Raw genomic sequence first — 26,385 nt, forward strand, 5'->3', positions numbered from 1 at the left:
GAAGAGGCTGTGGCAGACTACCCCCCGCTGAAAGCAGAGATCCTGGCCAGATCTGGGGTAACGACCGCAGTGCGGGCCCAGCGATATCATGAATGGAGATACCAAGAAAACAAAACCCACAGGAGGAGTTGACCTGGACCGTGGGTTCATGAAAACAGCCAAACTAAGGGCTGCTGTGAAGCTCCAGGGCAAGCTAATCCGTCAATAAGCACAAGACCCACCAAGGTAGAGGAGGAACTTTGTCACACTCTCAAGTCAGGTGTCACTGCTGTCAGTCTAGTAAAACTAGAGGCTATGTTATTTGGGAAGTAGGAATAAATTTGCATGTCACTGCATTGCCTGTGTTATACCTGATCTGTGGGTAGTTAGAGCCAGTATCTGGGACTCCCAATCTGGCATCATTGAATGCATAAGAAAGACTTAAAATAAAATCCTGGGTTTTAAAGTAAAAAAGAAACAAACAAACAAAAACAAATTTGTAAGAAAGAAAAAGAAAATGTTGCCCAGTTGGGGTCCTATTCTTCACAGCACAACAATCCCTAAATAAAAATGGAAGCTGAAATTTCAAACTAATGTTTCAAATGTGATGAGGCAAATGAAGATCAATGTTTATCTTATAAAAGCTTCCAAGAAGTCCTTTTGAAGGAAATATTTGGGCAGCTTAGGGTTAGAACGTTCAGTGCTGACAACCCCAAAAATTAAAAAATCACGAGTCAGGCCACAAAAATTCAGAGATTGATTTAGCAATCATTAGATTTTTCTTAAATAATACATTTCGGATTCTTTTTATTTCCCTTCTGTTCCGCAACCATGAGGGCTGGAAACTTGTTTTTGTTTTCATTTTGTCATTTTAAATTAAACCTGAGATTCTCCCCTCCAAGGGCATGGGCTGTAATAAACACTAGCTATCATGAGACTTGTGATGAAATTGTGAGATCTGGCAATGCTGTGTGTTCCAAAGGCTCTGCGCTGTACCTTTCAGAGGCTGGAACCGGATGCGCTGGGCAGAAGCTCATACATGTGAGGCAAGGCAGATCAGCGCTGAGTGATTTCTGAACAGCTCAGGAAGAGGTGGTGCATTGCTGTGCTTTCCCAGACCACTCCTGAGTCACAATTGCTTCCCTGCTTCTCTCTTCTTCCAGGGGATGGCTGGAAATAAACAGCAGCAAATCACTATCCTGACCATGCCACAGCTCCGCCAGCTGGAGTGTTGGGGAAAGGGGGTGGAGGCAAGACTTCTCGCATTGCCTGGCCCTCCTCACCCCACTCGCTCCCCATCAGCGTTGCGTGGATGCAAGCAGGCATGCAGTGCCCCTTTACCCTGAGCACCCAGACCAAAGGTCCTGGTAGTCTACATAGGGAAATGAGGGGAGATCTTTCTCTCCCTCCTGCGGCTGCATGGGTGTTTAGTATGGGCTACAATTTGGTCCTGAAGGGGGACAGAAAGAAAACATTTCACCCCAGGGTCTAAATTAACTATGGCAGATGTATTACAGGCAATGAGAAAATGGTCGGCTAGGCAATAGTTCCAGGTAGACTCACAGCATCAACAGCACTGAAAAGTGTTCAAAGAACTTATATAAAAACCTCTTGGGAATAAGGACGCTGTACACTCGAGAGAAAATCTTGGTCGCAACTGAGAAAACTCAGCATAGAACCGTTTGTGATCAAGCAAAAGATCTAATTTTCCCCTGGCACCTTCCTTTTGTGCTCCGAAGGCTCCTAATGAAAAATATGCATTCAAAAGATAGAGATGAGGGTTTTTTAGTCGAGTGTGAGCTGAGAAGCAGCTATTCATGGAAGCAAACCCTCAGCAGTTAATTTGAAACACTCTACCCGCTAATATCAGAGTGGGCATTCAGAACAGAGAGGGTGTGTTTTGGACGGAGCATATTTTTATAGTTACTATGCGATACGCCAAGAAAAGAGAACAAAGAAAAGCGATGGGAGGAAAGGACGGATAGAGTGGATGTGGTTGCATTGACATTACTATAATTACAAAAGTTTCCCAAAGCGCCCTACATATAAATGCGGTATACATTACTGGGTACTAAAGGTATATCATCCAACACACAGTTAAAAGTGTTCCTAAATTTATGCAGAGTAAATACATCATCAGCAGGAAGGTCTGGAGAGATGATATCGCTGCTAAACACCCTTGGTACTCCTTTGATCGTCATTTCTCCTTCTGTTTCTGTCCATTACATGCTGAATGGATAAAAGGAGTCAAACACCACCGAGACAATCCTTGAGCCACTTTCAAAGACAGCAACATAGTTAAGTATTTGCATAGTCCCATTAGTTTCAGTGGATTATTCAGACACTTAAAACTACGCATGTGCTTTCTAGGTAAGAGCCAACCTGAGTGTTCTCAAATTCAGCGCTAAAGATACCACCAGAAACATGAAACGTACACTTGCCATTTTAAGCAACAATAATTTGTTTAGGAGAGCTCAACTAAGAGGCCATATCCAGTATTTGGAAAAGGTGCTTTGTTTTTCATCTGGACATATTGTTGAGAAACTAAGTTACACAGTTAGTTCTAGTGGATCCAGTGCAATGGGTCTAGTACATTCAGCGCAGGTTGATTTAATGACTAGTGTTCTCTGATTATCATAATAAAGTACAGGACCCTGCTAAAGGGACAACCTCTCTACACTAAAATGTTGCTCTTTTAACAGATTTACAAGCGTTTGTTTAAGAATATTAAAAATAGATATAATTGGGTTACCCCTTACTGCTTTGTTTAGGAATCTGCTCTGCAGCTAACTGTTCTCATGACTTGTTGGAGACTCTGGTATAGTTTAAAAGGCATATTTCAATAATATTAAATATATGGTAAGACTAAACAATTCTCTTTCCCATTGGTGAAGAAGGCCGTCAGTGAAATGATTGTTACTATATATTTGAAATGTCCCAATAGCTTTCAAATGGTTGGTTATTTTTACAAAGCAGTGTGAAAAAACCTCGATTAAAATAGTTCACTTGAGAAAACAAAGAAGTAACTGTGGTTACAAACTTTATCATGTTTAACCTCTCTGCCTCACTTTCTCTGTAAAATATAGATGAAAACAATAACACCAATCTGGTAGAGCTATCGTGAGGATTAATTAGCTAACATATTTGAAGCACTTTATATGCATTCCAGGTATTTTTGGTAGAAGTGGGTAATAATTGGCTAGCATTCAACAATGCACATCTGTAACCAAATTAACCATTGAGCTGTGGTTGTATATAATCTGAGTGTCCTTCCTTTTGCTACCCAAGGTTTTGGGAGTATTGGCAAGTATTTGATGGTATGCTGGGTCTTTTTCATCTCTAGCTATTATGATTCTATAATGGCTTAACTTTCCGGAGAAGGTAAAAATGTTGGTCCCAACCTACAGACGTAGGTCCACTGGATTTTGGATAAGTGGCACCAAAAGTGGAACCATGAACTAGCTGCTCTCATCAGGGCTAGCCTTGGGAAGATCCGTGGGGATAGCCTTATGGGAGTCCTTGATGCTTGCGTCCTGAAGAAGTTGTCCTGCCTGGAGGAAGCAGGCACAGTGTAGTGTAGCGGAGTGAGGCCTCCCCACAAATTAATGAGCATCCTCCTGTCTGAGGTTCACCTTCCCTATGGATCCCCAGGATCTGCTGGGTTGGGAGGCTGACCCTCACAGTTTTCTGGTCCGTCTGCCTCCCTCCCATGGATTTCTTTTCTGAAAAGGGACCTAGGAGGCTGGAGGGAAGGTGGTCTAGCCACCTACAGTAGTTAAATGAGATCCCACACATCACTCTATAGAGGTCTCCTACTGAAACCCTCCTGATTAATTGATGGAATTTCATCTATGCATATCTCTATATGTTTTCTGTATAAGTCACGCCTCCTCTCTGTAAGGGGAAGGAAGCAAGGCAAAGCAAGTTGGTGTTTGCATCAGGGAGCGAGAAGACATGGGGAACGCGCTCTTCCATTACTTATGTGCAGGGCCATGTTAAGAAAGAGTTATGTTTAAACACAATTCCTTAGACTAGTTTACTCTGAAGCTGTGTCCCTTTTATCAGTGGAACAGAACCAGAGGAAATAGCTTGGAGAGCTCAATAACTGTAAATTAGCGACACTTTTTAAAACTTTGACTGTAGCTTTTTCTGTCTACATGGCTCAAAGACACTAAAGGACGGGAGAGATGGGGGACAGATAATGTACATTGCTGAGGATACATATGAAGCTCTGGCAGTAGGGGTAGATATTCAATAAAGATTTTAGCGACTAGGGGACACTTGAAGAAGCATATTTCGGAGTCTCCAAGGCATGGACCAGTTTTTTCAGCTTCCTAAGATGTTCTGCTCTCACACTGAGGGAGTCCAGGTCTCCAGAACTGCTCTGCGTTTTCCATTCACGCAAGGTAGAGGTAGAGGATTTTAACTTAAGACAAAAAATCTAAGAGAATTGGAGCGGAATATGATCCCTACAGCAATATTTGGCTGCCTTTTGAGACGGAACCCTGGCCCGTTCCAAATTCTACAGCTGTAGAAAATGTTCCAGACCATTGCAAAGGGCTGATCATTTTTTATACAACCCGAAATCAAGCGCTGGACTTGTGTTTGACCGCTGACTTTAGCTCCAACTTCGGAGTCTTACTCTTTAAATTGAAAGATGTTTATGTGATAATATGTCAAAGTAAGAATCAATGTATTTTGTAATGCAGTTCTATATCAGGCGTGTTTTATTTGTAGGAATCTTCGATCTGTCTAGGGTCATTTTCCATTTCTTGTCCATTGCAAGCACCAAGAAAGCTGCTGCCAGTTACCTAACCTGTGACACAGATGGCCACAATCGTTTTAGTTAAAATAAAAACTGAAACACGAGAAAATCAGGGCAATTCAAAGCTGACTCTGCATCTGCAGCAAGAAAGGATTACCTTGGTACCATGTGCTCTTCTAGATGCAATCTTTGACACACACACAAAATTGAATTGTGTCTTTTGTTATCCCCCACTTCCTAGTCTTCGAGGTGACCTTGATGCATGAATGTGAAAGCCTTATTATCACCCCTGTAGAAACCCTAACTTGGCTTGTACTGCTCTGACCTTGTCACTATTCTTTTCTTACACTTGGCGCTTCGAACGGTGTCTAACAAATTAGTGAAGCTAGCAAGCCTTAAAGCAGATTACTGCAGGACAGAAGAGGATAAAAGAGAGAGCAGCGCAAAGCTCTGCCTTGAGAATATAAAATGAGTTCTGGTAATAACATACCGGGTGGGAGAATATGAAAATAATCTATTCGCATAGGAAATAGTACCGAGGATATGGAAACGGGGCAACCGAAATGTATTCTCACTGTAGCTTGCAATGATCCTACTCTACCCGGCTGCTTCGCTTTTTTCTCCAGTTTTCTTATTTTTTTAAGGACGCCAGACAAATACGTGGTTGTTTTGATGGTTACATATTTTCGGTGTTAGTAACTAACATAGTCCCTCCATAGTTTTAAATTAATATCGCATGTAAGAAGCATACGAGAACATCAGTCAGGAAAAGGGTCTAAAGGGCCACATAAAAAATGTTGGTTTCGTTCGGTTAATTTATCTGTGTTTGATTTTTACGTGTTGGTACTATGATTGCAATGATCAGGAAATATACCAAGTGTGAAATCAATGCTTTGACTAGGAAAATAGCTGTTGTTACTTGCACTCCCCTATAAATATTGTTTTTAAAATAACAATTGATTGCTCTGTTTTTCATTAATGGAAACTCTGTTTCCACTTGAGCAAGAGCATTTTTAACGAAAAAAAGTCATGAACGTTAAAAAATAAAGAGTGCCTTAAAGTAAGGATGATACTGGAATTAGACAATTGTCCTAATAAGTAGAAGTGACATAATAACGATTATGTGTATTGCACTCAGGTGTTTTCTCTTTGTAAAGTATGACAACGCAAAACCTGATTAGAAAATTAATATTTTTAGAATACGTTGAGGATGTGTTACCAAAACTAAAAGTAGGCTTCGGGGTTGTCTATAGGAACCCCCTGTTTAGGAAATCTCCACTAATCCAATTAGAGAAAGCCCTTACTTTGTGTGTCGTGACAGGTTTCAGAGTAACAGCCGTGTTAGTCTGTATTCGCAAAAAGAAAAGGAGTACTTGTGGCACCTTAGAGACTAGCCAATTTATTTGAGGCTAAGCTTTCCTGAGCTACAGCTCAAATGCATCCGATGATGCATCCTTTTCTTTTTGTGTGTCGTGTTAAACTTGCATAGCTGCGACATAACAATCAGACCTCTGCGACCCATAATAGCTGCTTTAGGAACTGTCAAGAGAAAGGGATGCTAGTTGAATCCGAAATCATTTAGATGCGCATTCGGCAGAAGTTCAGTCTCTGGTTATGACAGAACGGGCAGGGAGTATCCTTGCGTCTGGTTCACCATGCATCGGTTCTCAGTGGACTAAAAACCCGAGTGCTTTGCGATCGAGATATGACAGGTTTCTGGATCCTCCCTGCACGTGATGGAATGGGAAGGGATTACTTCCAGGGAGGGACCTCGCTAACGTTGCTCTAAAGTAATGGCTGGCTACAGAAAGAAAAACAAATATAAGCAGCCATCACTTAAGACCCTGTCTAGCCTCGGATGCTGAAGTGTCCATTGTGTTGAGTTACTAACATGTGGCTGTGACTATCCCAACAGTTCTGGAGGCAAAAATTGCTTCCCAGTACCAACTGAGAGAAAGAGAGAGAGAGAGATCTCCTAGTAATCCTAGTCCCTTTGGAAAGTTATCTCTGTTGCTTTCAGATATTAATTTGAAAAGAATCGACCCCGCAGTCCTCACACCGCGAAAGCCCTCAATCGCTCTGCGAGTCTATGGGAAATTCCCTGGGGCCCGGATGATTAAATAGGGCCCTTTGTATTGTTTCGTTGTTATGATATAGTTTAATTGAGCAAAGTAGTTGACTCTCAATCCATGTGTAAATCAAGATCATTTTATTTTACTCACAAGGGCAAGCGCCATTGACTGCAATAGGATTATTCTAGGGAGTAGAGGCAAGCAGGATATGATCCGTAGTATAAACAGTCACCTACGGCCGTTTCGACCATATTTTGTTTGTTATGAATATGCTCCAGGACGTGACGATCCTGTACATTTAGTTCTACGCTTTTGTCCCAAAGAAACAGGGCGCTGGGCCTTGCACAGGTTTGGCCTTGGTGAAATCCGTCACACTGGTCCACTCACATCATCACTCCGCAGCAGAATACAAATGAATTGACTGATTCCCGTTCATTCCACAGACCAAACGGGACCCCTCTTGAGTTATCAGTGGCTCAACAATATTTTCCTGTATGCATGGCTGCGGCACCGGGTTGCCAATATAACAAGTTTATCAGCTGGGCTATTAGACAGTGAAATCTAGCTGCTGCTCTGGGAAATGGGGAACGAGAGGGAAGCAAATTGCATGTCTCAGCTTTTAGTGAGCTATCTGCCAAGGGTTCCAAGCAGGGAGAAGTAGGAGCCTTTTGCTTCTTCCTAAAGGAATCTGAGAGCATTAAATTGGAGCTCTGTCTGTTTGCCGCCAAGTACCTCTCTTTAGAATATGTTCACATTAGGTATGATAATAATAACAACAAACGTGGAGAATAATGAGACAGGAGCGCATTTGACAGTGTGTGAGAAACTCAAATACAGCTGCACTGGCTTTGTCTTTGGTTCACTCACTTCCCCACATTTAGTTCCCCAGATAGACAGCGAGGAGAGGAAACGGAGTGCAGCATGACAATGAGTTTTGTAAATAGCAAATGGAAGGATTTGATTTTCTCTTCCCCACCCCCGGGTTGGTTTTACCCGCGATCCAAATAACCTTCCTCATAGGACGCTTCAAAAAAGAGAATGCGCAGGGTGGGGGGGGGGGTCATAATTGCAGGTTCCCTTTGGAGTTGGAGTTAAAACGCCGATGGCTCTGGTTGCAGAGGAAAGGTACAGAGGCCGCCTCAGCTCAGGCTCCGCCTGAAGGCGGTGTTTTATTGGTGGGGGTTTATTTACAGTCAGCTCTTGAAAGCACCCAGCGCTTCAGAGATGGGAACTTTGGGCTCCATTCTGCAGTCCTGGCACGCCACGCTCCCCGGAACGCGGGATCGGGCCTTTGCTCGTTGAACTGAGAACAAATATTCTGTCTCTCCAGCGAGCGCCCTGAATGAGGGTGTAAACTGGGTTCGGTCTTCAGGGGCGACACGTATTTTTAACTCTGCATTTTTTTAAAGCAAAAACACTGTCGTTGTGAGGGTAACTTTTTTCCCAACTTGGTTAAGTAAGTCAAACAGGGGACTGCTGGAATATCGCTTCCCATGCGTTATGTCTCTCGGTTAATATCAGCAAAGGCATTCGGTTTAGTTCAGTGCTCTGCTTTGTGGCAAAGCGTCTGAGAACCGAATTACGATGAATCATTTGTGTCTGTCAGACTCCATGACCCCACTCCCTTACTCCGTTCATACAGCAACCTCTTTTCGAATCCCTTCTTAATTCAGTTTATTTTAAAAGTGTATTCTTGCCCTTTGTCTCATTCTCCCACACACAGACCATTGTTATAGGAGGTCGAGTTAAAAATATATTTGCAGAACATTAATTGCTCAAAACTTTCTCTGCTTTATTATTGAAGTGGAACACAGCCTCCTGATGATGGGACTGTCTTTTGATTGCCTTTAAACTGTCTCGTGCTCGTTCTTTCCTAGTTTGCTGATCTCCTCAGTGCCCATAACCATTTTCTTCTTTCATTCTGTATCCGTATGGTGCTGTAGTTCTAGCAGCTGGATCAGGTCTGGCTAGCACTTAACGTGATACAGAAATAGCCCCTAAAGTTAGAACAACTGCAGTTCCCATTTGCCCTCTCCCTTGCGCTCTGCATAGCGGTGGCTGTTGTGCCTTCGCTGAATTGCTGAGTTTGGCTGAGCATGCCAATAACTACCTTTCTGGACTTCTTTATCCATTGTGTTTTCAAATGGTCATTCAAAGCCTTCTCTCTTGCTACTGTTGCAACGTCTGTTCACGAGAAAGGACTGAAGCCAGATGCCGAGTTTCTTAACTTTTCTTTGGGGAAGGATAAGAAAGATATAAAAAGTGCTATCGCAAAAGGAAATCGCTTAAAATCCAGTCGAGGTCTGCCAAGTTCCTGGCAATGCAACCAATGAAACTGCAATAATAGACTGAAAAGTGGTTAGGGTTTTCTTTATTGTTTTGTTTCGTTTGTTTGTTGTTGTTTTATTTTGTTTTCCGTTAAATCGATACACCCGACAAGGTCTGCCGAAGGGGAAAGATTATTTGAGTTGTTAATGAGAGTTGACACTAATTCTTAAATAGGATGATTTCATTTAGTCAAGAATGCGTCAGATTTTCCTATTTTTCTTACAACGCGCAGAAAGTTACCATTATACACTTTGTGCAATCGTTTTAATGATGCTGCCACTTAACTGTTATACCTGGGAAATATAGATTCCTTAATCGGTCTTGATTCTTTCTTTTAATGTCGGTCTTCTGCATGGAAAGGGAGAAATGGAGGTGTGCGTGTTTTCTTTTGCAATGCCTTGATTACAGAAATACCTCAATGCAAAAATACCCTAACACAGTAAGCAAGAAAACGATTGCATTTATAGAGGTTAGGGGCACAGACAGTTTAGCTTGTACCGAAAACTTTGGAACATCTACACGAAGAAGTGCCTGATGCTTTGAAAATCAGAGGCGAAATCTTTTAAGAAGTTTGCATTCGTTGTGCAAATGGTAAACGGGCCTATGAATGGGTCTTCACTAAACTTCATTGCCAGTTTTATTAATCTAACAGGTATAGCACATGTCTTGTGTCCGTGAAGAAACGGGGTGGATGTGCTACTTTGGAAAGTAGGTATCATCATTACTTAGGAAAAGAAAGCTGGGCTTCAGTGAATACTGTGCACAGTCGAAGCGCCTTGAATTCAGACGCTGCAGTTGCGCGTCTCGGTCACGAGATGTCGCTGATGCAGTTCAGATCACGGTTGTAGGTTTTTGTTTTGTTTTAACTGCGCTTTAATGAAAAGTTATAATCCTATAATGAAAGTTCTTGGATCTCCCCACCACACAAATATTCGATTTGTAACCGATAGGTTAATCATTTTTCTGAAATAAATTATAATGTTTGGGGCACCAGGATCCTCTGATTTTTTTCTCTCTGCGATTGTTTGCATCCCTGTGAATGTTCTGGCATTACTTTTTTTTTTTTTTTTTTTTTTCACTGGTTATTCGAAGTGTTTGAGAGTCCTTGTGTTTCTTACAAGTTCGAGCAGCTTGAAGGAAAATGAGAAAATTGGTCACCGTTAATGGTCAGTCATTATTAAAAACGACAAACCTACACTACAGTAGGGGGGAAATGCGATCGCAGAAGGGGTTTGAAATAAACCCTTGCCAATATTAGGAGAGGCAGCTGATGTGAATTTCCTTCACATAAGACGTGCTTTGGTGGAAGTTTACAAACGGGGAGAGGGGAGGGTTAGCTAAAGATCTCAGTTCCTCCAGACTCGGGATTTAGGGTCTCTTGTAGGGGATATTTGTGGAGTAACTCGTTGTAACGTGTGCTTTGACTGACTGCCGTAGGAGGAGAAAACTCACACACCAGTTGAAATTGTTGGCATCAAAGAGTGGAGAAACCAGGGCTCCCGCTAAAAAGTGGTTAGACTTACCCCCTCTCCACCAGCCCCCTCCCCTTTTTTCCACCCCAAAAGGTTGTGTCCTGTAAATAAAGGGAAACGGTTCACATCCATGGCTGCCCCTCGGAAAGGCTCGAAAGATGAGTATTTTTGTTGTGTTAAGTGGTCGGCATTAGCAGCCTAAACACGTAGAAAAAGGCTAACATCTGCGGTTTAATAAAATGCAGAAAAGAAATGATAGACCTGTTAGTTCAAATGGGAGCCACTCGCTTGGCTCATAACAAAAAGAAACGTAACCACCAGGTTCACTATTGTTTGTTGGAGAGTGGGGAGGGAGAAAGGAACCTCCCCCCTTAATATTTTGTTAAGTTTTAAAACATCAATATTTTTTGCAAAGCCTGTCTGTTTTGAACATTCACTATCGTTAGACAGGAGTGGAATAATGAAGAAGAGAAAGTATGAGCAACGTTGGCCATTCTTAGCCTATTAAGGATCCGCTGGGGAAACAGACACAAATAGTCTGAACCTAAAAAAAAAAAAAAAAAAAAAACCAGGTTTCAAAATAATACACTCCTCTAACTAAAAACAATTGTTGATCTCTGAATTATTGTTCCAAAATTGTTGCACGTTTTACCTTTGCCTTATAACACTCTGATGTAAAATTTAATCCGCAACTTAAATTTCAAAAGCCATCTATGCCCTGGGTCTAAAACAAATAAATTCAGACACGTGTGATGCTTTATTTGTAAACTTGTATCAACGAATTGCACGTTCCAGGCGAAATATTTAATTGACTCTTAGGGTCTGATTTCAATCTGCAAATTCAGGGATCCATATGATACTCCCCAAACTGGAATCAATGGATGTTCCAGGCAATGCAGGATCAGACTCTTTATGTAGTAATAATCACTAAAAAGGAGCAAATATTTGACAAGAAAGAATGATAAATAAATAGATATATTGTTCTAATCGGAGGCAATCAGAATAAGGAAACTCTTGAACGTTTGCTTAAACTCCCCTTGTGTTTTCTAATGTTTGAACTAAGGTGTTTGAATCACATCACCGAGGTCTTGCGTGTAAACCAACTCCACGGGTTTATTTGTATGGTCAAAATATTAAGCGGCACTCTTTCTCCTTCTCTGGATTTCTCAGCAAGGGCTCAGAACTGAGCAGACACAACTGAATTGTACCCATAACTACTAAGCAATGGGGGCAAGGTATTTATTGTCTAAACAGATTAGTCTGTTGATGGTGTAGCTGGTATTTTTTATATATCAAAGAGTAAATGAATTAAAGGTAAAGCAATATTAGTTTTCATATGACACAATCATTGCATAGGCTGCCTTTAATCACTTTGTTTTTTGTTTTGAGGTCTCATTAGAATTCTTCCACGCTCATCATCACGTATAGAAACCTGGACAGTGTAACCTGCATTTCTAGCGACTGATTGAACAATCCTTAAATACATCAGTTTCTGATAACAAGACAAAAGTAGTTCTTCAAGGAAAATAAAAAAAAATCTTCACATCTCCCACAGGCATAGAAGAGGCCGCCTGTAAAAGGATTCCTAGATCATGTCAACAGTTAACAAACTGAATCGGAAGAAGCAAATATTGTGATCATTGTTATGGGTAAAATCGGAGCAGAATGTAAAGAGGAATATTAGCTTTGAGTTTTGAGGTAATCAGTGATTAGATATGTGTTAAGCATAAAGATCTTTTCCTGTAGATGGCGTCCTTTGAACACTGAGTAACCAGTAACAATGTAACTCAGGGAGGCTGTATTAAGCTTCGGGTAGTAAAATAATTAGTATTCTTTTTTAGATATTTATTTATTGCGAGGGGAAAGTCATTGATTTCTCATAGGCAAAAGTGTGTTTCTCCTTCACGTGGACGCAAATAAAAACTGTTTGAATAAATAAGTTGTTTCTGAACATTTTGTTGTCAAAGTGTTAAATGTTCCCGTCATTTTTATTCAAACACTAACATGATTACAACCAATTATATATTCACCAGTGTTCTTTATTTTAGAGTAATTGTACTTGTCACTAATAAAACAGAGACATAATAGATCGCTACTATTCTGGATTTTAAAGCAATTTTCTGTAATTTGATTGAATTATACATCGTCTCTGCTACTTTTTTATTATTTCTATATTTTGGAATCCTGTTTTCTTGAAAATTGCAGCTCTGTTCCTGTTTTGCTGTTTCTGAAGTAATGTACCTTTCTCTAAAATTCAGAAGTAGAGCCTCGTCCTTTTTGAAATGTGGAAAACCATATTTTTCAGTCGTAAATCCTTAAAGCTTTTTGGTCTTAAAATCCGAAAGTCCAGAGGAACGCATATACAGTACCAGGGTACTTTGCTCAATGTGGTACTCTGTCGTATGAGAAGGCAGTACACAAACACAAAAATGTTCCATGCGTAATAGGGTTTGATCACTTTATTGTAATGATTTTGTTGTGCTTCTTGGGCTTCAAAACAGAGGAACATGTCGAGACAAGCAGTTCAGTTTTTAATATTTATCAAGGGAGAATAAGTATAGACACAGTGCAACAGAAAAATATAACGCCAATTACATTTCTCCAAGCAATTAGAGCAATTATCTGTATACTGTTCGTATGTTCTTTTTTGGGTCGATTACAGGTAACAAGTCCAAGAGGTACTTGACTATCTTTAGGTATAGACTCTAGATAGATAGACACACAAATGAACTGTTCACGTATGGAAATAATGCATATTAGAAAGATGAAGCGCTCTCGGTTATTTCGCTCAGGGTTGCTGCAATATGCTAAGACGCATACGTATAGTTTTACAAATAAATCAAGATCTTAACACGATAAGCAACTATCTGTATAATACGCTGATGCCAGAAAATGCTCGAAGAATGCTACAAAGACTCTCACAGTTGAATTTAATATGACAAAATATATATCCACAACATAAAAAAGTTGAACATGATTTGCAAATTGTTAGAATATGTGAAATGGTATTGCTTATATGTTCTTAGAATGGCCAGACCCGAAGGTAGTCATTGTTCTTAATTCTTTGTATCTGAAAGTAAAAATAAGCATTGTAATTTACAATCTAGGTTGTTTAATTTAAGAGCCAGTTAGTTGTATTTAACCTATGACTGGTGGCGTCCATCTATGATAAAATCTCATTTATTTATTGCCGATGTATTATACTATTATGATTTATCATCAGAAAGATTAGTTGTATCCATCATGAGGAAAAAAGAGATACTATCTATTTTTAAACTAGTATAGTTTTATTCAATTGTAATTTGGAACTTCTCCTGTACATATAAATCTTCATACTATCCCATGATTATTGGTGTTTGGAACTAAGAGCAGAGAATATTTTCCAATACGCTCCTTTTACTAATAATATTTTGTCAGTACCCAAAGGGGGAGCAGTTTATTTGCTTGAGTTTCCTGAGCTACCAAGTTATTTTTTAGATGTTTATGTCTCAATTAAAAATAACAACATTCAACATTAATTTCCAAAAACTTCCTGAGAAACACAACCTCTGTCTGTGTGCGTATGTGCGTGTGCCTCATCTGAAAGGTGGAGAGGAGAAAACACACAAAGGAGAAAGGTCTCTGGAGAATTGTTTCTTTCAATATTTTTCCTCTCTACATTGTCATTGCATGGAGAGTCTGTCCGCAGCCGCTTCTCTTTGTTGGACAAATTAACGTCAAGGCAAAACCACAAACTCAGGTCTTTAGCGAAGCACAGTCCATGCTTGGTGGGAGGGACACAAATGGGGTTTAACTTTGTTGCCAGTAATTTTTGTTTGTTTGTTTTTCTGTGTTTGTGCTAGGGCTTGAAAGAGAACAATTCAAGAAACAAAGCAAAAACAAAACAAACACACAAAAAAGCAGGCTCTGTATAAAAGACATATCATATTATTAAAAATAATAAATGGAGACACCCACTGTTATGGGATGGTACCAGCCCTTCCCAAAGAAACTTATTTAACAATGATAGCAGTTAGGATAAGGCACAAAGCGTCTTTCCATCACCACCCCCACCTCCCCAAGAAAGGAAGAAAACATGGAGACCGTTCTGCCCGATATAAAGTGTATTGATAATAATGTACATAGAAAGTCATATCCCGGTAGCCTTACTCACGCGAGTAGTCCCAAGAGGCAATCAAGAATCGGTACGTACACAACCTCAGTCTTTCAAACTAGGGTAAATCCTATCCTGATACTTGGGATTTATCAGTCACCGCTACCGTATACTGTCTGAAATAGGCACCTTATATAGACGCAGCGCTTTCGTTTGAACCCAAAACACAGAGAAAGCTGAAGTTGTATTTGAAAGTGTAGAAGTTTACCAGGCTTGCAAGTGCCGTTTGGGTGCGTGCTTATTTTATCTGTATGTTTTATGTTGTCTATGGCATGTTGCTACCACTTGGCAGTGAGAAAGAATACTCAGCTTCTCTAGGGCCTCAAATCCTAGGTCCATAACTTAGCGTGTCCGATTGGGACTCTTAAGAAAAATCTGTACTCTCTGCTTTGGAAAGAATGGCGCTGAGCCACCTCAGCGATGGAACAGCTGTAGCAAAGATGGCTCGTTGAAATGACCAGGTATAACGCTAAGAGATCTATGGAGCGTCATCTGGCTTCGAAAATTCCCCACCAGTCTATTTTTTAAACGCGTCAGAATGAAATAAAGGTGTGTGTGTGTGGTAGGGGGAGGGGGCTGGGGAATGTGTTGTGTATTTCTTTTGCGTTAGCTACAGCTGTAAACCGCAAAACATTTATATTTGTCATTTCCAAAATAGTACATTTTAGGCGCCCCAAGGTAGCATTTGGAAAGGGTTATCGTGTGTGTTTGTTCCGTCCAGCAGCAGCTAAAGGTCTCGGTGTGGAGCGCTGAGATTTGCAAATCTTTCTTGCTCCCTTCATTTTCATCGTATGTTATCGCCAATTATTTAATTCGAGAGGCTAGCTTTGGCAAGTTTATATATAATCAGACTTTCTGTCCAGGCATGTTTTAAGAATCGATCATAGAGGTAAAGCGATTTCTTTAAATGTGCAGCATGAGACTTGAAACTTATTTACATTTTTATGTGAATTTTGTTATCTTCTACATCGATTCTGGAGATAATTGTCACTGGTATTTTATTATTATCATTATCATTACTCCTGTATTTCCCTTGTGAGATAGGAAGAACTTTTGCTGTACTATGTGGAGCATATTTAATTTATGCATGTGTTTGTAGACAGATACCCAAAACACTCTTGATAGTTTGGATTCTGAAGAAAATTAAATCAACATCTTAACATGAAAGTTAATATTTAATGCAAACGTGAGAAAATTCTCTTACAGTTACGAGCAAGTCAACTATTGCGAGGGTCTGAACACTCCAACACTTATTAATCTGATAAGATTATGAACGTTTAACATTTCCCGTCAGATCTCTAGCTTTATTTTGATTGGATTGGATTAGATTTAGATTTCGTTCTGTTCTGTATACCCGCAGAGGGAAATGTATGCTTTATAATGTTTACTCGTCTCTGTTTCTGTCACTCTTAATTCAATCTTGTTTCACCCTCACAACATCGATAAACGCTTCAGTCCCCTGCAGCAATGGTTTCCCATTTCCAAGTTTTCCTCCCTCTAGCATACGCTAGAAACTTAAATAAATTTAACGTTAGAGGAACCTTTTAAACATGGTTGATTGCTTTCATTGTTTTAATACTATCTGTCCTGGAGCTGGATAGACTCCTCCTTATACAGTATACAGTGCCCCACTGGCAGTTGTTTCTTTATGGTACAGTGTAGCTTTTCAAAGATCATCGAATGAGAAATTTAGCTCTTCTTGAAACATTTACCACCAGAGTAGTTCACCCCTTCGGCGGGGGGGGGGGGCGGGGGGGTTGAAGAGGTTGAGGAGGTGGGATTATAAAAAGTGGGGCCACGGGGAGAAATCACACAAGTGGCCCGAAAACAACGGGGGGAAAAAACCTTAAAATGTTTGTATTTAAAGGGTACTTGCAGGGTCTTCGGCACAATATGTGCTGCTCTCCTTAAAGGGGCTCTCAGTGCCAACAACCATTAGTCATCCAGTAGGAACTTTTCATTACAGATCTATCATTAGGGGGAGTTCCCCAGACGTCTCGTGAAGAAACCCGGCAGTGGATTTCAAAATGATCCAGTTTGATTCGCTTAGTGCCTAGGGACCTGCTTCAATAGACTGGAGAGATACTCACCAGAGTTTAAGGAAGTGCCTGGATCGCCCAGTGGTCTTTGCAAAATCCATTTCCTCTGTGGATTCCTAGCTTGCATCCGAAGCAGCTCCCAGTCTATCCTTGAAGTTAGCATTTATGGATCTCAAATAGGAGGCTCTCCCAGAGAATTTTTTTTCCAGGTTTTCAAGCAAATTTCCCTGTGCCACAATGTTATGATGGAAGGATGCTGAAATGACAGGCCCCGCAGACGCTTGTCTTAATCATCGGCTTCTTAATTTAGTTTTAGTGCTGAGGTTTTGTGTGTGCGTGCGTGTGCGCGCAAGAGAAACGCCTGACAACCTGCAGCTTCCTAATGAGTGACGAGGCAGGGCTGCTGCAGCGAAGTAACACTTCCCTGGTGTGAAGACCTCTCACTGGGAAGTTTAGTTCACTACTGTTCTCGCAAACCTAATCGTATAACCTGTAACCAAAACGCACAGAAGAAGGATACAACACGCTAAATAGAGTAACTTCTAATCACTAAATGTTAGCACCATTACCAGCTGTTAAGGATTAGATGAGAGTTGGCTAGAGAAAGGACACCTATACATTACTGTATATATGTAAACATATCGGTGTATTATAGTAATTAATCTGTCATCTATCTATCTTCACACATATTGTTAGTGCATTGCTACCTACACATCTAAAATGTCCTATAAGCAAGATATCAGTGGATGGTTAGGCTGGTTTGAAAGTAGCGCTTACTTTAATTGGTCAAGGAACGTGAAACAAATAAGGGAAGCTTATACCCACCGGGGCAAATATAGAGCACTTGATTGTATTTAATATGTCATTATTTGGATGTTAAAATGAAGTGTTCTGACTCATTTCATGGATTCATGATGTCATCGAAGCCTGGGTATTAAACATGGCGGAAGAAACACCAATTCATTTTTAAGGTGTCATTACATTTAACCAGCTCCTAACATCTTTGGACTATGGTACCTCTACCTTCTTCTGAAAGCAAGCAAGCAAACAAACAAACAGAAAACTTACAACTTAAGCATATGAAGAATACGTTTACACTATACCAGGGTTCAATCAGGTTACTGGATGGCACGATTTTACCTGGTTCTTTAAAATACATTAAGAATAAAAGGAGAATGGGCAAACATAGACAAATAAATAATCGAAGCTTTGTATGGAAAGTACTGGCCCGCGGAATTTCAGCTAGAATATTTAGTTCAGTCTTTATCCTCTGAATTAGACATTGTTTTCTATTTTCTCATTCTATCGCTTATTAAATGAGTCTATCTGTTCAAGATGCTAAATTAATGTGTAATAGGTACACCAGGTGAATATACACCAACAGTGAGTGGGCACTGCTGAAAGGAAATACACGTCACACAAAGAGCTGAGTGACACTCTTTGCGCCTGTTATTCTTGGCTTGCGCAGGTAACCCTACTCTTCCCAACTCTTATTCTCAGGTATTCCACATGGGCTTCCAGTTTAGAAAACACTTCCCTTCGAGGCACTCTCAAAATAACTCCTAATCTTGCTATAGTCTTGGGGTCAAATCACCCAGTCTTTATTCCGTTGTGATCTAGGCAAAGCTGCCACTGAAGCGAAAGGGAGCTCTGTCTGGGTCAGATCTAAGAAAAGAGTGTAGGGTTTGGCCATTAGACAAGCACATTCTGCATTTCCAAAGTAAATATCTATATTCTATAAACTGAGAATATAAACAGGCCTGTAAGTTGAAGTCCGTCAGAGATAATAATTGATGCAGCTTCTATTACATATCCTTTCGTCTCCTGTAAACAATGAATGAAACCTTCATGGCCTTAGAAAGATACGTCTTACATTTTGGAAGCAGAATTTCCTTTTTAGGGAGAATTGTATACCCTTGGTATTAAAAAAATAATATAATAAATCCTAAATTTGGGTACAATGCTTTATTCTACAGCTATGACAAATGGCTGGACACTAAATTTAGATTATTAGGCATTTTAAAAGCACGTTTCTCTCGTTATTAAGCCCGGGTTCAGAAATGCAATATGACGAAATGTTTATTTTTTCCCCTGCTACATTTTCATCCTCGGTCACAACGCAATGTAAACTCAGCTTTGACCTAAGAAACCCCTCAGAGCATTAAAATTTCAACAAGCGATGTCAGTGTTACATTAAACGACATCTCCTCCAGTTTTCTGCAGAGCACGGATTTGAATAAAACGTTCAATGTTAACAAACAATACACACGTTTGGCACTTTGTGCATTAAATGGTTCAAAGAGATTTGATAAGGCACAATGCACCATTTACACAGACCTGATTGAGTTAATATAATATCAGCAAATTTTACAGCGAAATGAATCTGTTTCTTTTCTTTGTGTTTAAAACCAGCACAGATTACAAATTTTAATGATCTGAAAATGTTTGGTATACAAAATCATGCTTATTTCACTATTAGCAAAAACACAAGAATTTTTTCAACACAAACACCCAGCTGTGTCTATTTTAAAAGCAGTTCAATGACAGCTTGCACTTATGAGCATGCAATCAGCTAATTTCGCTTTTTTTTCTTCTGTGTTAATCAACACTTTCCTTCCTGCATATCAGAGTACAAATAGTATAGTTACTCCACATCAGTAAATGTTTACGTAACCTGTCCTTTCTCAAGAATCCGGTTACACCGAATCATTACATGCTAGACAGAGTAAGAAAATGCACTGGGCCCAGCCACCCCAAAGGGATCCCATGCACCGTAATAATACATATTAAATGTGCATCATCATTATCATATGCACAGACCTTACCTTTCCTCTGACCCTGTCCTATCAGAGGATCCTGCCATAGTCCACACCACAAGTTTTCTGAAGAATTCCAATACACTGGATACAGTTCTGTGCATTGATATGATTATCATTTTAAAACGATTAAAAATACGAAAACATTTATTTTAAAAAAAGTTTGATCATTGACTTCTATTTTTTGTCAGTAGCGCCCTGTTACAAAATAGGATAAATAAATACAATTGTGGTAAGGTCATTCGAGGTTAATCCAATGCACAGAGTTCATGCCATCCCCAATTGCAATCGTTTATTATTGGCCAATTGTAATTGTTGTTGTTGTTGTTCTTCTTCTTCTTCTTCTTCTTCTTCTCTCTCTCTCTCTCTCTCTCTCTCTCTGACACACACACACGTATTCGTTGCTGAGTTCAAACCTGAGTTTCCATAGGATGAATAGCATTTATTACAATTGAACTTTTCACATATTTTTTACTGCATCGTTCTTTTTTTTCTTTTACCCGCCATAATCCTACAGAAGTAGCACACACGTGTAAGGTATTTATGCAGTGATAGAGTAAAATGTCTGTTGCCCTTTTGTATTGCTTTGTTTTTAATGTGATCCATATGTTTTCCCTCGGTGATATTTTGCCCTTCTGCTTCCTCAGTAAAAAAGCCTATGTGTTTCAAGCCTAGAGTAAGGAAGGATTTGATCTGGATGACTTAACACTGAATTCCTGTCCCCAGGAAATCTTAGGCGTACACTCACTTCTTTCCCATCGTATTTATTTAAAGAACATTAGTAGGAAAGAAGTGCTACAAGATAATTTCATTTAATTCAGCAGCACCCAACTCTTATGGTCCCAGCCTCTTCTGCCTCCCCCCCACCCCCCAAGAATAAGAACAGCAGAACCACAACATTACGGATCGCAGAAACAAAGGCAACAAATTGCAACACATAGTGGGTGGATTATTTATATATCTATTTCACGTATACATATCTGTACATGGCCTACTTTTCTTTCCCGGTTGAAAACGAACGCGGTGAAAAGAAGAGAAACCAAACAACAAGAAGCGTCATACGCTGATGTTCAAAAGAAACACCTTGAAGGAAGGAGCATTTCCCGGGGAGAAAGAGTGGTGGGGATCATTTCCGATTGCAAGTGAAACTTTAAAGTGGCAATAAGGCGCAGAGAATGAAATTCAGAAGATAGGAGGTTACAGGCAAATCCTTACAACGTGCATTATTTTCAGTCTTATCGCTTCCCCCCCCCCCCCCCACCACCACCTTGTTTTTATCTCTCCTCCCCCCATCCTTTTAACTCACACATTTCGGAGATTAACAAACAAGAGAGCAATGGCCCGAACGGCTGAGCTTGTCAAGTGCACCATAACTGGGTGGAAGTAGCCGCAGCTCGTTTCTCCCCCGAAGGGCCGATGTGCAGGACCCCGACTGCCCCTGGATCAAGATCACGTCCTATTATCCCCGCTTTCCCGGGAGAGGACCGAGACGCAAGGAGGGTTGTAAGTAAATCTTTCCTTCTCTCTCCCCCCCCCCCACCCCAAAAGATACAGCCCCCTGCGACATAAAACCAACAGAGCAGAACAAACACACCCGGGGGGGGGGGGAAGAAACCCTCCCAAAACATGTTTCTAAAGCAAGCTCCAAAAATATTTGTCTCTTAAAACTGATGTTTTCAAAAAGTAAAAGCTCATCAACACAAGGGGCCTACAAGAATACACTGCGCCGAGAGACAGTGCCTGGCTCCGCAAAGTAGTACCTCTCCTCTCCCAGCACCACCAGCACCATTGCCTTCTCCGGCCCCCTCCCCCAACCTCTCACTTCCTTCGCCTTAAAAAAAAAGGTGTGTGTGGGGGGGGTAGAAGCAAACTTTAATCGCTTAGAAAAAATACTGAAGTATAAAACTAAAATTATCCAATACACTGGGATGGGGAGATGTTGGTTTCAGAGGAGTGGAGTGTGGAGGAGAGGGAGGCATGAGGCAGGTAAGCCTCCGCGGCAATGCGTCCTTCCCCTGGTATCCCTGCGCGGCAGGGGGCTTTGGCGGTGCTTGGGAGCTGGATGGGAGGGGGGGGGCGCAGGAGAAGGAGAGAGAAGGGGCGAGGGAAGAGGAGGAGAGGGGAGTTCTGATTGGCTGGCTCCGGGAGAGACGCTCCTGCACGCCGAGGTTTCTGATTGGGCGACCGGTGGAAAAGGTTAAACCAAAAATTTTTTTACAGCCCTAGCGTGTGTCTGAAGCTCTGAAATTAATTGTGGCTAAAGCTGTCTCTATAGCTGCCTCTGCTGCTCTCCGCCGCCGACCCGCCCGGCTGCCGCTGTCCCCCCCCGGGCTCTGGTGGAAGCTGGGGGACCGGGCACCATGCAGGAGTGCCGAGCGGGGCTGTGATTGCGCGCGGGGGCTCCGAGCCGGGGGATCGGGGTTCGATTTTCCTCTTCCCTCCCCGGCGGCTCCCGTCCTTGCTACATGCCTTGCCAGCGCCTGCGACTGCGGTCCACCTGCACTGCTGCCGCTCCAGCCCGGGGTGCCGCCACCTCGCTGCCCAGCGCGGCCGCCGCCGCCGCCGCTGCCGCCTCCACCCCGCGCGCTGCTGCCTGGGCCGCCGCCGCAACTTTCCCCCCACCCCCCCGGGCTAGTGTGTGATGCTGGACATGGGAGATAGGAAGGAAGGGAAAATGCTGCCGAAATCCTCCTTCAGCATAAACAGCCTGGTGCCCGAAGCCGTCCAGAGCGACAACAACCACAGCAGCCACCACCCCCACCACCACAACAGCCACCACCCCCACCCCCACCACCATCACCACCACCACCACCACCACCACCCGCAGCAGCAGCAGCCCCAGCGAGCTGCCCCGGCCGAGGAGGAGGAAGAGGAGAAGAGCCAGCTCCTCCTGCAGCCCCCCGTGGTGGCGGCGGCCGCGGCGGCGGCGGCGGCGGCGGCCACCGCCTCTGGCACCTTGGAGGTGGCCAAGGAGATCCTGCCGGGCAAGGGGGAGCCGGGCTCGGCCGCGGCAGCCGCGGAGCTGGAGGAGAAGGAGAAAGCGGCGGCGGCGGCGGAGGAGAAGAAGGGGGCGGCGGAGGGGGGCAAGGAAGGGGAGAGCGGCAAGGAAGGGGAGAAGAAGAACGGCAAGTACGAGAAGCCCCCGTTCAGCTACAACGCGCTGATCATGATGGCCATCCGGCAGAGCCCCGAGAAGCGCCTCACCCTCAACGGCATCTACGAGTTCATCATGAAGAACTTCCCCTACTACCGGGAGAACAAGCAGGGCTGGCAGAACTCCATCCGCCACAACCTCTCCCTCAATAAGTGCTTCGTCAAGGTGCCCCGCCACTACGACGACCCGGGCAAAGGGAACTACTGGATGTTGGACCCTTCCAGCGACGACGTCTTCATCGGGGGAACCACGGGCAAGCTCCGCCGGAGATCCACCACCTCCCGGGCCAAGCTGGCTTTCAAGCGAGGCGCTCGGCTCACCTCCACCGGACTGACATTCATGGATAGGGCTGGATCTTTGTATTGGCCTATGTCCCCTTTCCTCTCCCTGCACCACCCCCGGGCCAGCAGCACTTTGAGTTACAATGGGACCACGTCCGCCTACCCCAGCCACCCCATGCCCTACAGTTCAGTGTTGACTCAAAACTCTTTGGGAAACAACCACTCCTTTTCCACGTCTAATGGGTTAAGTGTTGATAGACTAGTCAATGGAGAGATACCTTATGCCACTCATCACCTCACAGCAGCAGCTCTGGCCGCCTCAGTGCCATGTGGCTTGTCAGTCCCCTGCTCTGGCACCTATTCTCTAAACCCTTGCTCTGTAAACCTTCTAGCAGGACAGACAAGTTACTTTTTCCCCCATGTTCCTCACCCTTCAATGACTTCTCAAAGCAGCACTTCAATGACGGCCAGGGCAGCCTCCTCCTCCACGTCTCCACAGGCGCCCTCCACTCTCCCTTGTGAGTCCTTAAGACCTTCTTTGCCAAGTTTTACAACAGGACTTTCCGGGGGACTTTCTGATTATTTCACACATCAGAATCAGGGGTCTTCTTCAAACCCTTTAATACATTAACATCCATGGGACCAGACTGTAAGTGAACATTTTACACACATTTGCATTGTAAATGATACTTAAAAGAAAAACAAAAAAGTCCAGGTATTTTTTATTAAGTCCCCCATTTTCTGTACGTTTGTTCAGTCTTTAGGGTTGTTTATTATTCCAACAAGGTGAGGAATGTCAGCAAGGTGCAATGTGAGGAGATGACATTGTAGACTATGAAGTTTGGAAGTCAAAATTATAGTAGAATGTGTATCTAAATAGTGACTGCTTTGCAATTTTTATTCAAATATGACAAGTCTATCACTAAAAACCTCCAGATTTTCCATGTTTGCAGTATTATAAGTTATCATGGATATGTTGGTGGATGCAGATCCTGAAAAAATACTAAATTTATTAAAACAATGAAAAAATTAAAATGTAATTTGTATTTAAGCAGAAGTAATAGTAAAAGATGCCCAAGAACTACATTTTGGCCATTGATTATTTTGTCCTTTTCTTTAATGAGCTGATTTTTTTTATTTTTGTTTACTTTTAGACCAAAGATTGGGTTTTAGAAAATGCACTCAATGTCCGAAGTAATTTAAACCAACAACAACATTGTTTCAGCTTGCAGCACTGCCCGTTCAAATGAATCAGAAGGGGACAAAATTAATGATTGCCTTCAGTTTGTGTTGTGTATATTTTGATGTATGTGGTCACTAACAGGTCACCTTTATTTTTTTTCTAAATGTAGTGAAATGTTAATACCTATTGTACTTATAGGTAAACCTTGCAAATATGTAACCTGTGTTGCGCAAATGCCGCATAAATTTGAGTGATTGTTAATGTCGTCTTAAAATTTCTTGATTGTGATACTGTGGTCATATGCCCGTGTTTGTCACTTACAAAAATGTTTACTATGAACACACAGAAATAAAAAAATAGGCTAAATTCATATATACTTGATAGTTTTTTTGTCTCTTTTATTAAATAGAATTAATATTCAAAAGGCATTAAAGCTATAGGGAATTCAAAGTGCTAGATAGGTAGGCCCCCATTTTTCACATGCTCCTTTTTTTCTTAATTGACGTTGTATTTTTTTTTAAATCTACATTATATTTTTAAAGGAGCAGGCGATTTAATCAAAAGCTAAGACCGCTAGATTTTTTTTTTTAATCAGAATTCCCCATTGACTTCAATGGGGAGTTCTGCTTAAAAATTGTTCATACGGCATGGCCCCAGTTACTATACTACGTATTAAATTAGAGGCGTCACAGGCGTTACATCTTGAGCTTATGTAAATATATGTGTATAAAAGAGATAATTTAAATATACCCACTATATATATAACTTTGTGATCATTTCCAAAACTAATTCAAGGAATAATTCTTCTGAAAGGGTTAATTTTATTTTTAAGTCAATTGGGGACATATAAATGGCTTACATTTCTATATATTTTGTATAAGGTGTTTAATTTCCGTGTTTGGCTTATATATGGATAGATATAGCTAGATGTAATACATGTGTATACATATAAAACGACAATCCTTTCCTTAAAGGGGGGAAGACGGTTCAGGAAGCATATACACTTTTAATGCTGCAAACACGTTTGCTTAAAATATGTGTAAAAGTATTCATAGTTATCAGTCAGCATATATTGTTCCTTTGGCTGTTCCTCCTCCCTCCACCCCCCCCCACCCCCCGCGGTTAAAGAGTCTAATAAAGATGTGCGGAAGTTGCCGTATATTACAGTGAAAGGTAGTGCTGAAGTGGTCACATGTTGTAACGGATTGCATGGCAATGTTTCATATTTTCAGAAATAATGATCAGTTTAAATGTGAAGCACTAAAATGAATCTTTTACACATTCTGCCCTCCAGCGATAAATATTCACTGGAAGCCCACTAGCATGTAAAAACGTACGTACGTAAGTATCTTTCATTTGATGTGAGAATTGAGCCTTTTGCTTTAAGGGGGGCAATGCTACTACTTTCTTATGCAGTACTTGAACCTAAAAAGAATCAGTTTCTTGATGAGTTTAAGAAATCCTATGAAAGCCGCAACTCTTGAAAATAATTAGAAAACTTGTGCAAAAAGGTTTACGAACTAATTGGATCCCGCAGTGAGTCCGTGGAAGACAAGTTGTTCATTTGTTACAATTGTATAGTCTGAAATGTGTTCTGCAGTAATGCAATAAGCCGGCTACTTCTCACAATAGGCCCAATGAAAAATAATCTCTATCCTGGAGATGTTATCGGCAAACACTTTAAAGAGTTGATCTTAAAAGACTGGAGGGTAGAGGGGGAAGGAGTAACAGCAAACCTAAATTCTTGAAACCAGAATATTGACGACACTGGGACAGAGAAAAAAAGATCTTCTGAAAATAAGAATTAAACAAGCAGATGTAAGCAAATCTGTAGGGAAGAGAGAGGAGTGAAAGGTTAAGGGGGAGATGGGACAGCAAGCTCTGCACATATGGGGAGATGGAGAGAAATCGCTGGTATTCTTGGCTTCCATTCTAAATTCAGCAATTCAGATGAATCGTAACAGGAAGGAAAAGGTTGCTTTGTTTTAGTATAAAGGGATGATACCTCTTTGAAGCCCTCCCCCAAATGCTTCACTCTATTGCAATTTAAATTCATGCATCAAAGAATAATTGATCGCAACAACTACAAATAAAAAGACCTCGAAACAATCAAATCTGAAATTGCACTTGATCAGAAAAAAAT

The 26,385-nt window shown here is 41.5% G+C and overlaps 1 protein-coding gene and 2 long non-coding RNA genes across 3 annotated transcripts; 2 read left to right on the plus strand and 1 right to left on the minus strand.

Annotated features, from left to right (window-relative positions):
• The first annotated feature begins 10,438 nt into the window (after positions 1-10,438).
• LOC142072550 (uncharacterized) lies at positions 10,439-12,555 on the plus strand. The gene is made up of 2 exons (XR_012668988.1): positions 10,439-11,851; positions 12,006-12,555. It is a non-coding gene; the product is annotated as an uncharacterized LOC142072550 (long non-coding RNA).
• A 505-nt stretch (positions 12,556-13,060) lies between these two features.
• On the minus strand, positions 13,061-20,481 carry LOC125638507 (uncharacterized). Its single transcript, XR_007357243.2, has 2 exons — positions 16,860-20,481; positions 13,061-13,686 (listed from the first exon to the last, which is right to left on the minus strand). It is a non-coding gene; the product is annotated as an uncharacterized LOC125638507 (long non-coding RNA).
• A 1,352-nt stretch (positions 20,482-21,833) lies between these two features.
• On the plus strand, positions 21,834-24,618 carry FOXG1 (forkhead box G1). The gene is made up of 2 exons (XM_048854384.2): positions 21,834-23,708; positions 24,214-24,618. The coding sequence occupies exon 1, from the start codon at positions 22,266-22,268 to the stop codon at positions 23,688-23,690; it is 1,425 nt and encodes a 474-aa protein (XP_048710341.1). The 5' UTR covers positions 21,834-22,265; the 3' UTR covers positions 23,691-23,708; positions 24,214-24,618.
• The last annotated feature ends 1,767 nt before the right edge of the window (positions 24,619-26,385 follow it).

This window comes from Caretta caretta, chromosome 6 (genome assembly GCF_965140235.1).
Source record: "Caretta caretta isolate rCarCar2 chromosome 6, rCarCar1.hap1, whole genome shotgun sequence".
Taxonomy (NCBI): Eukaryota; Metazoa; Chordata; order Testudines; family Cheloniidae; genus Caretta; species Caretta caretta.